At 42.0% G+C, this 11,599-nt stretch overlaps 1 protein-coding gene across 1 annotated transcript; it reads left to right on the forward strand.

The window, feature by feature from the left end:
- The first annotated feature begins 810 nt into the window (after positions 1-810).
- lyrm2 (LYR motif containing 2) lies at positions 811-9,531 on the forward strand. The gene is made up of 3 exons (XM_043687497.1): positions 811-917; positions 5,412-5,552; positions 8,595-9,531. The coding sequence occupies exons 1-3, from the start codon at positions 873-875 to the stop codon at positions 8,670-8,672; spliced, it is 264 nt and encodes an 87-aa protein (XP_043543432.1). The 5' UTR covers positions 811-872; the 3' UTR covers positions 8,673-9,531.
- The last annotated feature ends 2,068 nt before the right edge of the window (positions 9,532-11,599 follow it).

Here is an 11,599-nt window from a genome sequence, read left to right on the forward strand (position 1 = left end):
GTCTGACCTATCACCCTCACCTTGACCTCTTTCCACCTATCACATTTCCGACACCCCTCCCCCAAGTCCCTCCTCCCTACCTTTTATCTTAGCCTGCTGGACAAACTTTCCTCATTCCTGAAGAAGGGCTTATGCCCGAAACGTCGATTCTCCTGTTCCCTGGATGCTGCCTGACCTGCTGCGCTTTTCCAGCAACACATTTTCAGCTCTGATCTCCAGAATCTGCAGACCTCACTTTCTTCTCAAATGTTAATGTTGATCTCTCTGCACCTTCTCTGTAGCTGTAACGCTGTATTCTGCACTCTGTTCTGCTATTCTGATTCATTTTGTATGATTCGATCTGTCTGTATTGCATGCAATACACCACTTTTCACTATATCTTGGTATATGTGACAATAATAGAGCAAACTCAAACAAAACTTAAATCATTCAGTATTGATCTTTTGCAGATTTTAACCGAACTTTACCTACTTCTGATCAGCAGTGCAACAAGAATCAATAAAAGTCTCTGAAACCTAACTGATCTAAGAGCAATCGACAGTGATTGAATTGCATTAATTAATAACAGCTTTTCCTCCCACATCCTTCAAAACATTTTCCGGATTCTAAACGACATCAATATGCTGCCATGCGTCAAAGGGGAGAAGCAATGTTTAACGTAACATTCTGATGAAAAGTGCAAAGTGTTTCTCTTCGCCGACGCCTGGAGATTCGCTGAACATCACTAACATTTGCTGCGGGCTGGTTTTTATTTCACATTTCAGGTCTTCCAGAATTGGTAGTATTTTATCTCTTGGGAAAAGTCGTCCTGGGTTGTCTCCGCCCCCGGAGGAGGAGGTCCTACTGTGAGTGCATCAACGTGCGCCTTGCAGATGGCGGCAGCCAGATTACCGCCGGGTGTGCTAAACCTGAGACAGGTGAGAGTTGGAGTGCCGTTCACCCGGGGTTCCAAACTCATGACATCACAATGAGAGTAGAACGTGCCCGTTCACCCGGGCTTCCAAACTCATGACATCACAACTGGAACAGAACGTGCAGGAAATCCCGATGACAGCTGAGTACCACCGCTCAGAACGCAGCAACACCCTTCCCCTGGAGATTAGGGCTCTCACAGCGCACTGGCAGAGTCTCTACCTGTGGGCAGGGGAGGTGCGCGTTCAAGTCCCTTCTGCCCCAGACGTGGTCACAATTTGTCAGAACACGTTGATTTTAAAAAAACTGCCCATTATTGGAGACACCTGCATCTGTGCCATGGTGGTAATGACCCTGAGTATAAGTGCTACCTGCCCCACGAATGTGTCATAACATCTCAGTTGAGGAGAGACTGGGATTGTATTCATTGAAATTTAGATGAATGAATGAAGGAACATCTTATAGAAACATATGAAACTATGAAGGGAATAGACAAGATAGAAGTAGAGAGGATGTTTCCACTGACATTTGAAACTAAGACAAGAGGGCATAGCCTCAAAATTATGGGAAGTAGATTTAGGACTTCTTCACCCAGAGAGTTGTGAATCTATGGAATTCCCTGCCCAGTGGAGTTGCTGAGGCTTCCTCAGTAAATATTTTTAAAGCCAAGATAATGTTTTGAAAGTAAAGGAATTAAGGGTTATCGTGAGAGAATGGGTAGTGGAGCTGAGGCCATGAAAAGATCAACCGTGGTCTTATTGAATGGCGGAACAGGCTCAGAGGGTCAAATGGCCTCCTCCTGCACCTAGTTCTTATGTTCTCATGTTATGTTATGAATAGACTCTAAAATATCTGCAGCAGATCCTCACAGAAGCACTGACCCCACCCCGAGTGTGTCCCCACCATTTTCTGCTTCCATTTAATCCTTCTGTTTTGATACTTGTATTGCTTGCACATCTGGATCCTGACTTTTGGTTTATTTTTGTTTTGATTCCTTGTTAAATCTTCACAAAAGTTCGCAGCCGCTTGTGATAAGTTTTAGATCCTTCCTCTGCAACCCCATATCACTGCAGTTGCAATTCTCATGTATTGCTGGTGTCATGTGATTTTTAACTTCAAAATAAAGGCAGAGCAATGTTAGAAATATTCAACAGAACACTTGCATTCGTGGAGAGAACAGATAGGTTTTTTTGATCGAGAGTGTGGTGCTGGAAAAGCACAGCAGGTCAGGCAGCATCCGAGGAGCAGGGGAGTTGATGTTTCGGGCATAAGCCCTTCATCAGGAATTTTTTTTGTGTGTGTGGGTCAATCTGTGTTCTGTTTTTTACCAGTGATTTTTGTTGTACTTAAGTAGTAAATTAGAAGTCCATTTGGAAATGGTGGATGTCTGCCCCCAATGTGTGCTATACTGTTTGACAGATAGGGGTGTTCACATCAATTGTAACAGTAATGTTAACATTAGGAAAGTATATTTCATTCTCTGGACTTGCTGTTATAAAACTTATTATTGGGATTTTACTTGCTTTGTGTGTGCATCTGTTAACTAATTCATAAAGGTTGATTGCTATAATAAGTGGACAACTCCAGTCTCATTTTTACTATGCCTTGGAGGGGAGATGCTGGCTTATTTGTACAGTCACTGGAATTGTAATCTCAGGCTAGTGTTCTGCAGATATGGGCTCAAATCACACTATGGCAGGTAGTGAAATTTGAATTCAAAAAAAATGTGGAATAAAAAGTAGTCTGACCAAGGATCTAATCTTCATTCTTACAGTTAGACAGGGTTATTTAGCACCTCCACAAGTACAACATGGTTCAATGTCTTTTTCTTTGTTATTAACTCTACAGGTGAGACATACTGTCTGCAGTTCATTTGAATGTGTTGACTATTGGAAGGATGTTGTGGAACTTGAAAGGGTTCAGAAAAGATTTACAAGAATGTTACCAGGGCTAGAGGGTTTGAGCTGCAGGGAAAGACTGAATAGGCTGGGGCTGTTCTCCCTGGAGCGCGGAGGCTGAGGCGTGACCTCATAGAGGTTTATAAAATCATGAGGGGCATGAATAGGGTAAATGAACAAGGTATTTTCCATGGGGGGGGGGGGGGGAGTCCAGAACTAGATGGCATAGGTTTAGGGTGAGAGGGAAAAATTTTAAAATGGACCTAAGGGGCAACTTTTTCATGTGTGTATGGAATGAGCTGCCAGAGGAAGTGGTGGAGGCTGGTACAATTATAACATTTAAAAGACATCTGGATGGGTATATGAATAGGAAGGGTTTAGAGGAATATAGGCCAAGTGCTGGCAAATGGACTAGATTAGGTTAGGATATCTGATTGGCATGGACGAGTTGGACTGAGGGGCCTTTTACTGTGCTGTACACTCCTATGACTCTTAGTGATGACCATGTAACCAATATTGATTATTCTGAAACTCCATTCGGAAAGGAAGTCTAGCCTACATGCGACACCAGACCCACAGCAATGTAGCTGACTCTAAACTTACCTTTGGGGTATTAGGCATGAGTAATAAACACTAGCCCAGTCAGTGGCATCTACATTAAATAAATTTTAAAAGTAACTACAAGATTGATAAAAGGCACAGGAGGAACTTGGGCCCTTTTCCATCTAATAATTTTTTTATCAAATTTCCAATCCCTTTCTCCCTCTCTAGATTTGCAGGACTAAGATATTTGTTCATTAAAACATACAGGTTTTCTACTTCTAAAAAAAGTCATACTGGAGTCAAAATGTTAACTCAGTTGCTTTCTTGGTGTTGAGAATAAGAGTCTTTGATCTATAATATCTGGGGTTGAGTTTAACATGGATTGATGGAGTTTTCCCCAGAAATCATGGAGCACAGTCTTTCTGGCTCCTACTGATCTACAAAGTACAGGATTGGCAAAACATTCACCTCAGTTCTCACACAAAACAGTGGTAATGAGAATTCAAGGGTACAAGAGGAGGAAATGGAGCAATTAGTTTAGGTTGTTGTAGACAAGCAAGTATTCATTAGAAAACATTTTAAAAGACACTAAGCTCTGATACTCTGCTGTTTAGAATGCAGTGGGGAATCAGAAGAAATTGCAAAGGCTTTAACAACAATCATTTAAAATTCTTTGATATGGAATTTGTGTCATATGACTGGAAGGCTGTCAATATAATACCTCTGTTCAACAAGGGATAAACCTGGTACCTAGCTGCTCTTTGAGAGTGGACACATGTTTGCAGGGCATAGCTTAGAAAGTCATGGCAGATAAGACTTAGCAGTCAATTTTTTTTCAGATGATTGATGAGGGCAGAGTGGTAGATGTGATCTATATGCACTTCAGTAAGGCGTTTGACAAGGTTCCCCATGGGAAACTGATTAGCAAGGTTAGATCTCACGGAATACAGGGAGAACTAGCCATTTGGAAACAGAACTGGCTCAAAGGTAGAAGACAGAGGGTGGTGGTGGAGGGTTGTTTTTCAGACTGGAGGCCTGTGACCAGTGGAGTGCCACAAGGATCGGTGCTGGGTCTTCTACTTTTTGTCATTTACATAAATGATTTGGATGCGAGCATAAGAGGTACAGTTAGTAAGTTTGCATAGGACACCAAAATTGGAGGTGTAGTGGACAGCGAAGAGGGTTACCTCAGATTACAACAGGATCTTGACCAGATGGGGCAGTGGGCTGAGAAGTGGCAGATAGAGTTTAATTCAGATAAATGTGAGGTGCTACATTTTGAGAAAGCAAATCTTAAAGCAAATCTTAGCAGGACTTAATGGTAAGGTCCTAGGGAGTGTTGCTGAACAAAGAGACCTTGGAGTGCAGGTTCGTAGCTCCTTGAAAGTGGAGTCACAGGTAGATAGGATAGTGAAGAAGGCAGTTGGTAGGTTTTCTTTTATTGATCAACATATTGAGTACAGAAGTTGGGAGGTCATGTTGCAGCTGTACAGGACATTGGTTAGGCCACTGTTAGAATATCACATGCAATTCTGGTCTCCATCCTATCGGAAGGATGTTGTGAAACTTGAAAGGGTTCAGAAAAGATTTACAAGGATGTTGCCAGGGCTGGAGGATTTGAGCTATAGGAAGAGGCTGAACAGGTTGGGGCTGTTTTCCCTGGAGCGTTGGAGGCTGAGGGGTGACTTTATAGAGGTTTACAAAATTATGAGGGGTATGGATAGGGTAAATAGGCAAAGTCTTTTCCCTAGGGTTGGGGAGTCCAGAACTAGAGGGCATAGGTTAAGGGTGAGAGGGGAAAGATATAAAAGAGACATACAGGGCAACATTTTCACACAGAGGATGGTACGTGTATGGATTGAGCTGCCAGAGGAAATGGTGGAGGTTGGTACAGAGGAAGTTTTATTCTGCACATAATCCATGTTATAGTTTTTGATATCTGTACCATAAATGGAAAAATGTATCTTGCAAAAGGAACATCGTGCTTTATTTAAAATGAGTACTTTTTTTTCCATATTATGAATTCTGTTGTGATTATGTGACTTGTCAATTTTCCAGTTTGTGCATCGACAGAAGGTTCTGAGTTTGTACAGGAAGATATTGAAAGTGATTCATCAGATTCCAAATGAAGGAGATAAACAATATCTTAAGAATTGGGCAAGACATGAATTCAAACAGAATAAGAATGCGACAGATGAAGTATGTTACTGCTACGTAAATATGTTTTTGCTGCTTTTAATGTATATGACTTGGAAAATGTGAGGTCACTTTCCTTACTTTTCCTGACTAGTAAAGTGTGCTGCTACAAATGTCAGTTTGGATAACAACATCTACTGGATAATAATGTAATCAGTGGCAGATCTTGTGCTGATTACTGAAGCCGGTAAATTGGAAGGTGAGAAGAAAAGCAACTGTAGTTCTGATAGAGAGAGGGGGGAGTGCAAGAGAACAGAAATTGCATGGTTATTATTCAGGGTCCCATCAACCAGTTTGGCAGAATTTCTTGCTTGAGGAAAAAGGAATCCAACTGGAAGGGATGTATCATCCAAATACACTCAGTGGAGATGGAAAAGCCTGGAGAATGGAACAGAGTCCATACAGGAGGCTGTGAGGAAGCTATGGCTTCCTGAGAGAATCAGTCGAGGATCCCCCTTCCCAGTCCATTTGGCTTTTAATGCTGAAACCTTTCATTGTTTAATCTGCCTTATACTCCACTATATCACAGTGTCCCTGTATTCTTCATTCCACCCTCCCATATGCCCCTCACCTTTTTCACCTCCTCAAATTGCATTCTAATGATAATTTTCTTAAATTTAATTTTGATGGAAGGTCAAAGAGATCTGGGTGTTCAGGTCAATTATACCCTGAAGGTGGCAATGCAGGTCGATAGAGTGGCCAAGAAGGCCTACGGAATGCGTTCCTTCATCGGATGGGGTATTGAGTACGAGTTGGCATGTCATGTTACAATTGTATAAAACTTTGGTTTGGCCCCTTTTGGAATACTGCCTTCTGGTCACCACATTACCAAAAGGATGTGGATGCCTTGGAGACGGTGCAGAGGAAGTTCACCAGGATGTTGCCTGTTCTGGAGGGTGCTAGCTATGAAAAGAGGTTGAGTAGATTAGTTTATTTTCATTAGAAAGATGGGTGTTTGGGTGGGACATAATCACGAGAGGTATAGGCATGTTGGGTAGTGAGAATCTTTCCACAGAATGGGGGACTCAGATACTAGGGGTCATGAGTTCAAGGTGAGTGGGAAAAGTTTAAGGGAGATATGCATGAAAAGTTCTTCATACAGAGGGTGGTGGGTGCCTGGATCACATTGTCAGCGGAGGAGGTAGAGGCGGGCACGACAGCGTCATTTAAAATGTAGCTAGACAGACACATAAATGGGTAGGGAGCAGAGGGATGCAGATCGTTAGAAAATAGGTGACAGGTTTAGATAGAGGATCTTTATCGATGCAGGCTTGGTGGACCAAAGGCGCTGTTCTTGTGTTGTAATTTTCTTTGTTATTTTGTTCTTTTGTTCTTTGTTCTTTGTCACAGTCCTGAAATATCAGCAAGCCAGGCAGCATCAGGAGGTGGAGAAGTCGACCTTTTGGGTGTAACTCTTCTTCAGGACAGGGGGTGGGTGCAGGGAAGCTGCAGACAACGGGGGTGGCAGGAATAGGTGAAGAGAGGAAGAGGGTATAACCTGGTTGGTCAATGGGAGGAATGAATCCGATTGGTCGCAAGGAGGAGTGGAAAGGAGGGGGATGGGCTGAGAAGGGAGTCGGGGGATGGGAAGGGAGGTGACTCATCCCCCAACTCCCTTCCCAACCCCTCCCCCTCCCTTCCACTCTTTCCTGCCACCAACAGGATTCATTTGTCCCATTGACCAACCAGGTCATACCCTCTGTCTCTCTTCACCTATCTCCACTTCACCACCCTATTCCCGCCACCCCCATTATCTGAGGCTCCCCCAGCAGCCACTCCCAGTCCTGAAGAAGGGTTGCACTCAAACCGTCGACTTCTCTACCTCCTGATGCCCACTGGCTAACTATGTTCTTCCAGCCTCCTGCCTGTCTACTTTGGATTCCAGCATCTGCAGTCTCCAGGTTTTGTGAAATTGGACCTCAGGGGGAGCCGCTGAGCACTGCATCAGAAGATTGTGCCGGTTCCGGTGCCCACTACCAGTTGGTTTCTCCAGCGTGGGAAAGGGACAGGGAGTGAACCATACACACTCCTGTTTCAAAGCTGACGCATCATATTCAAAGTGCACAGTTTAGAATTTCCAGAATTTGTGTGAGGGTGACTACAATTTGGAAGCCCTTCCAATTCATGCCAGCAGAGTAGAGCTATGAACCCACAAATTGGATTACCATCAATGGAGAATGTGACTTGTGATGACTTTGGGAGATTTAAAAGCTTTTGCAAAGGGTTTCCAAGTGCCCATGCAAGTGATGTTTATTCTGACCGATGGATGGGAGGTTTGTGAGAATGAGGGAGCCCGTCACTGACCTATAGGTTTGACTTTGTGGATGAGCCTTTGAAGAACTAGGCACATGTTTCTGGGAATGGTGCCATCTTTTAACCTGACAGCTTAGCCGTCAGCTCACCTCTGTCTCTACCTTGGGAAGGCCAGTCGTGGCACTTTCTCCAGAAGCTCTTGCCAAGTGGCACTGCTAAGGCAGTGGGGTTATTAAAGAGTGAGTAAAGATTACATCTCCAACAGAAAAAGTCAGCTTTCTAACACACTTCCGACAGATTCTGCCAAACGTGCTGTTGCTAGAATTTTCTGTTTTTTGTTTCAGATTTCCAACATCTACAGAATTTTGTTTTTCACATAATGTGGTCTGGCATTACAGGGTGTAATACTAAGCAAAATGTGTCAGACATCTCAACTTGCAGCTGTGACAGAAAGCCAAGTTCTGCCTATTCATGTCTTCATACAGTCTTTATTTCCACAAGTCGGTTCTTGCAAGTCCTGTCCAATGTTTATCCTTAACATTACCAAGTCAGATTAAACTGGTCAGTTAGCTGAGACCTTCCTATTCACACATCAGCAGCTTAACAAAGTAGTGATTGCATTTTATTGGCTTCTGTCTGTTTCAGGAGCTTGGTAGGCACTATAAAAATGCAAATTCCTTCTAGGTATCTGTAATGAGTTTTTTATTTTAAGCTCTCTATACATAACTATGTAGGATAACATTCCTATACTTCTAGTCATGTACTAAAACCTTGTTCTCTATTTCAATACAGGATGCAGTGAGAATGATGCTCACTCATGGAAATATGCAACTTAAGGAGCTAGAGAAAATGCTTCAATTAGCCAAATAAAGAAAAAAAAAGCAGAGATGGTTAAGATTTTCCAGAACACTTACATGGACCCGCTGATACCTGTTCGGAACATCTATTCTGGGCTTTGAAGAAAGTCTTCCATCAATTTGCCAGTAGTGATTCCGTCACGTCACTTACAATGAAACTGTTAGAATGAATTAAAGTTGCATTTTCCAGCAAATTGATTTTAAGATGTTTGGGTAATATTATATGATTCATGGTGTGTAAGATCAAAATGTAACATTTTGGAAAGTGAATGTAATGAAATACACTGGAATAGGCTATAGACTACTTTGTGACCCGTATAACCTCTTTACAGTTGGGTGCAGTTAATCATTGAAGATATCCAGCTTATGAAAGGCTGCTCCTTTTGTAGTATTTACATAAACAAAGTCTAAGCACTGGTTTCTTGTACTGTTTGGGAGAGTAAAGAAAGTAATTGTATAAATTGTAATTATGCAGTGAAAATTTCACTTCGTGTTAAGTGCAGTGATTTTCAGACGAATTCTCCCACTTGGATCCTTATTTGGTGTCAGTTATCACTGCCTGTTTATGAACACACTTACTTACTCGAAGTGGAACACACTGAAAGGTCACTGGAATCGAAACATTAACTTTGTTTTTCTTCCCGCAGATGCTGCCAGACCCACTGAGTTTCTCCAGCACTTCTTGTTTTTGTATCTCCAGTAGTTGCAGTTCTTTGTTATATTATACTGTTGCTGTTTTTAAAATGTTGAGGCTCTGTTTATCCACAACCATTTTTCATGGGTAGTCTGAAAGATATTTGTGATTATACGGAGGCCACTAAGAGGGTATATTATTTAAAAGAAATGCTTAAAGTAAAAATATTAGTGTTTTATTAGTGTCTATGATTTATTGCCCAAGCTGAGGCTGTGGGATTGTGACTGGTCTGGCTGCAGTGGGCTGGGGATGGAGAATGAAGTGTGAAAGGGCAGCAGTGGCAGGGGATTCATTCGCGATGGGTGTTTCTATGGCCGTAGATGTGACTACAGGATGGTACGTAGTTTCCCAGGCGACTTTACCTCTAAGCTGTGAGGTGTCATACAGGGCCAACTGGCATGCCAATATTGACTTCTTCCTTCAAAAGCTGCTGCTGAATCGTGCTCCGAAGTGCCGGTCTCAATATCGTGGATAAGCTGCAGAGAAAGCATTCTACAACACCATTTCATGGTCCATGTTGGGACTAATGAGATAGGAAGAGAGAGAAATGAGGTCCTCAAAGCAGATTTTAAGGAACTACAAAGGATTACTTCATGCCATGCAATAGTGAGGATAATAACAGGAAAAAAAGAACAGATAAACACGTGACTGGAGAAATATTACAAGAGGGAGGTCTTTAGATTCCTGAGGCATTGAGACCATTTCTGGGGGAGGTGGGACCTGTACAAGTTGGACAGGTCACACCTGAACAGGAATAGGGTCAACATCTTCGCAGGGAGGTTTGCGAATGCGGTTGGGGTGGATTTAAAATAGATTGGCTGCAGGATGGGATTCTCACAAGTAGTTCAGAGCGAAAGCAATTTGAGATGGAATTAGAAGTTGAAATGCCAGTGTATGAGTCTGGAAGGCAAAGGTAGCATAGTTAGACAAGATAGGAATGATTTTAGCAAGTCTGACTGAAATATATTTCAATGGAAGGAGCCTAAGGATTAAGATAGACAAGCTGAGGGCTTAGGTAGGCACATGGGTGTATGATATTTTGCTACAATCAAGATTTGGTAGAAAGATAGGTGGAATTAGCAGCTTAACAATTCTGGTTTTAGAATATTCAAATGGGATAAGAGTGGATATTGAGTGGGTATCAATATTGGTCCATAAATCAATATAGCAATGAGAAGGGGGGATATCTTGGAAGGATCATAAAATTAAATCATATGGGTAGAGGTAAAAATAAAAAAATAGGAATAAACATGGTTTTGGGTGTGTGCCATTAGCCCCAAAACAGCTAGTGAGTGATTGTGAATCAAATAGAGAGAGAAATTGTGAAAATAATAAGTCAGTAATAGGTTATCTTAACTGTTCAAAAATTAACTGGGATTGTTTTACTGTGCAAGATTTGGAGGGAGAAAAAATCTTAAATGGCATCCAGGTGAACTTTTTTTTTAACCAGTCCCTAGCCCCACGTGGGAGGGGGCAGATCTGAACTTAATATTTGGAACTCACCTCAGGCTGGAGAAAGGTGTTTCGGTAGGAGACTATATCCACGAGAATGGCCACAAATCAGATTTAGGATAATTATGGGAAGGGATAAGGATTGACCCAGAATAAAAATTCTAAACTGGGGCAAGGCTAATTCTACTAAGGTACAATTTGATCAGAGTTGACTGGGACATCTACTTACAGGTAATATTGAGAGTAGTAGGTGGCATTAAATGAGAAAATATTCTCATAAAGACAGGGTGGAACCAAGACTGAAGAATCCTAGTTGTTAAAGGACATAAAGATTAGGATTAAGAAAAAAAAGAGAAGCTAATGACAGATAGTAATGGCACAATACTGCAGAATCCCTTGAGGAGTACAGAAGTACTGGGGATAACAAAGAAGAATTTAGGGAAGCGAATTTCGAAATGTGAGAAACATGGATGAGGAAAATAAAAACAAAGGAAAACCTTAAGAGGTTTTTAAAATATGTGCAAGAATTTGAGGTCTTATGGTGCAGTAGTAGTGTCCATAACTCTGGAGAAGAACAGTACAGTACAGGAACAGGCTCTTTGGCCTACCATGTCTTCCATGATGCTATCGTAAACTAATTCCATCTGCCCACACAATCCATATCCCGCTACATCCTGCCTGTTCATGTGTCTGTCCAAATGTCTCTTAAACTTTGCTCTAATTTCTGTTTCTACCACCTCCTCTGGCAGCATAGACCACCCTCTGTGGAAAGAAAACTTTCCACGCATCTCTAA

Source organism: Chiloscyllium plagiosum, chromosome 3 (genome assembly GCF_004010195.1).
Source record: "Chiloscyllium plagiosum isolate BGI_BamShark_2017 chromosome 3, ASM401019v2, whole genome shotgun sequence".
Taxonomy (NCBI): Eukaryota; Metazoa; Chordata; class Chondrichthyes; order Orectolobiformes; family Hemiscylliidae; genus Chiloscyllium; species Chiloscyllium plagiosum.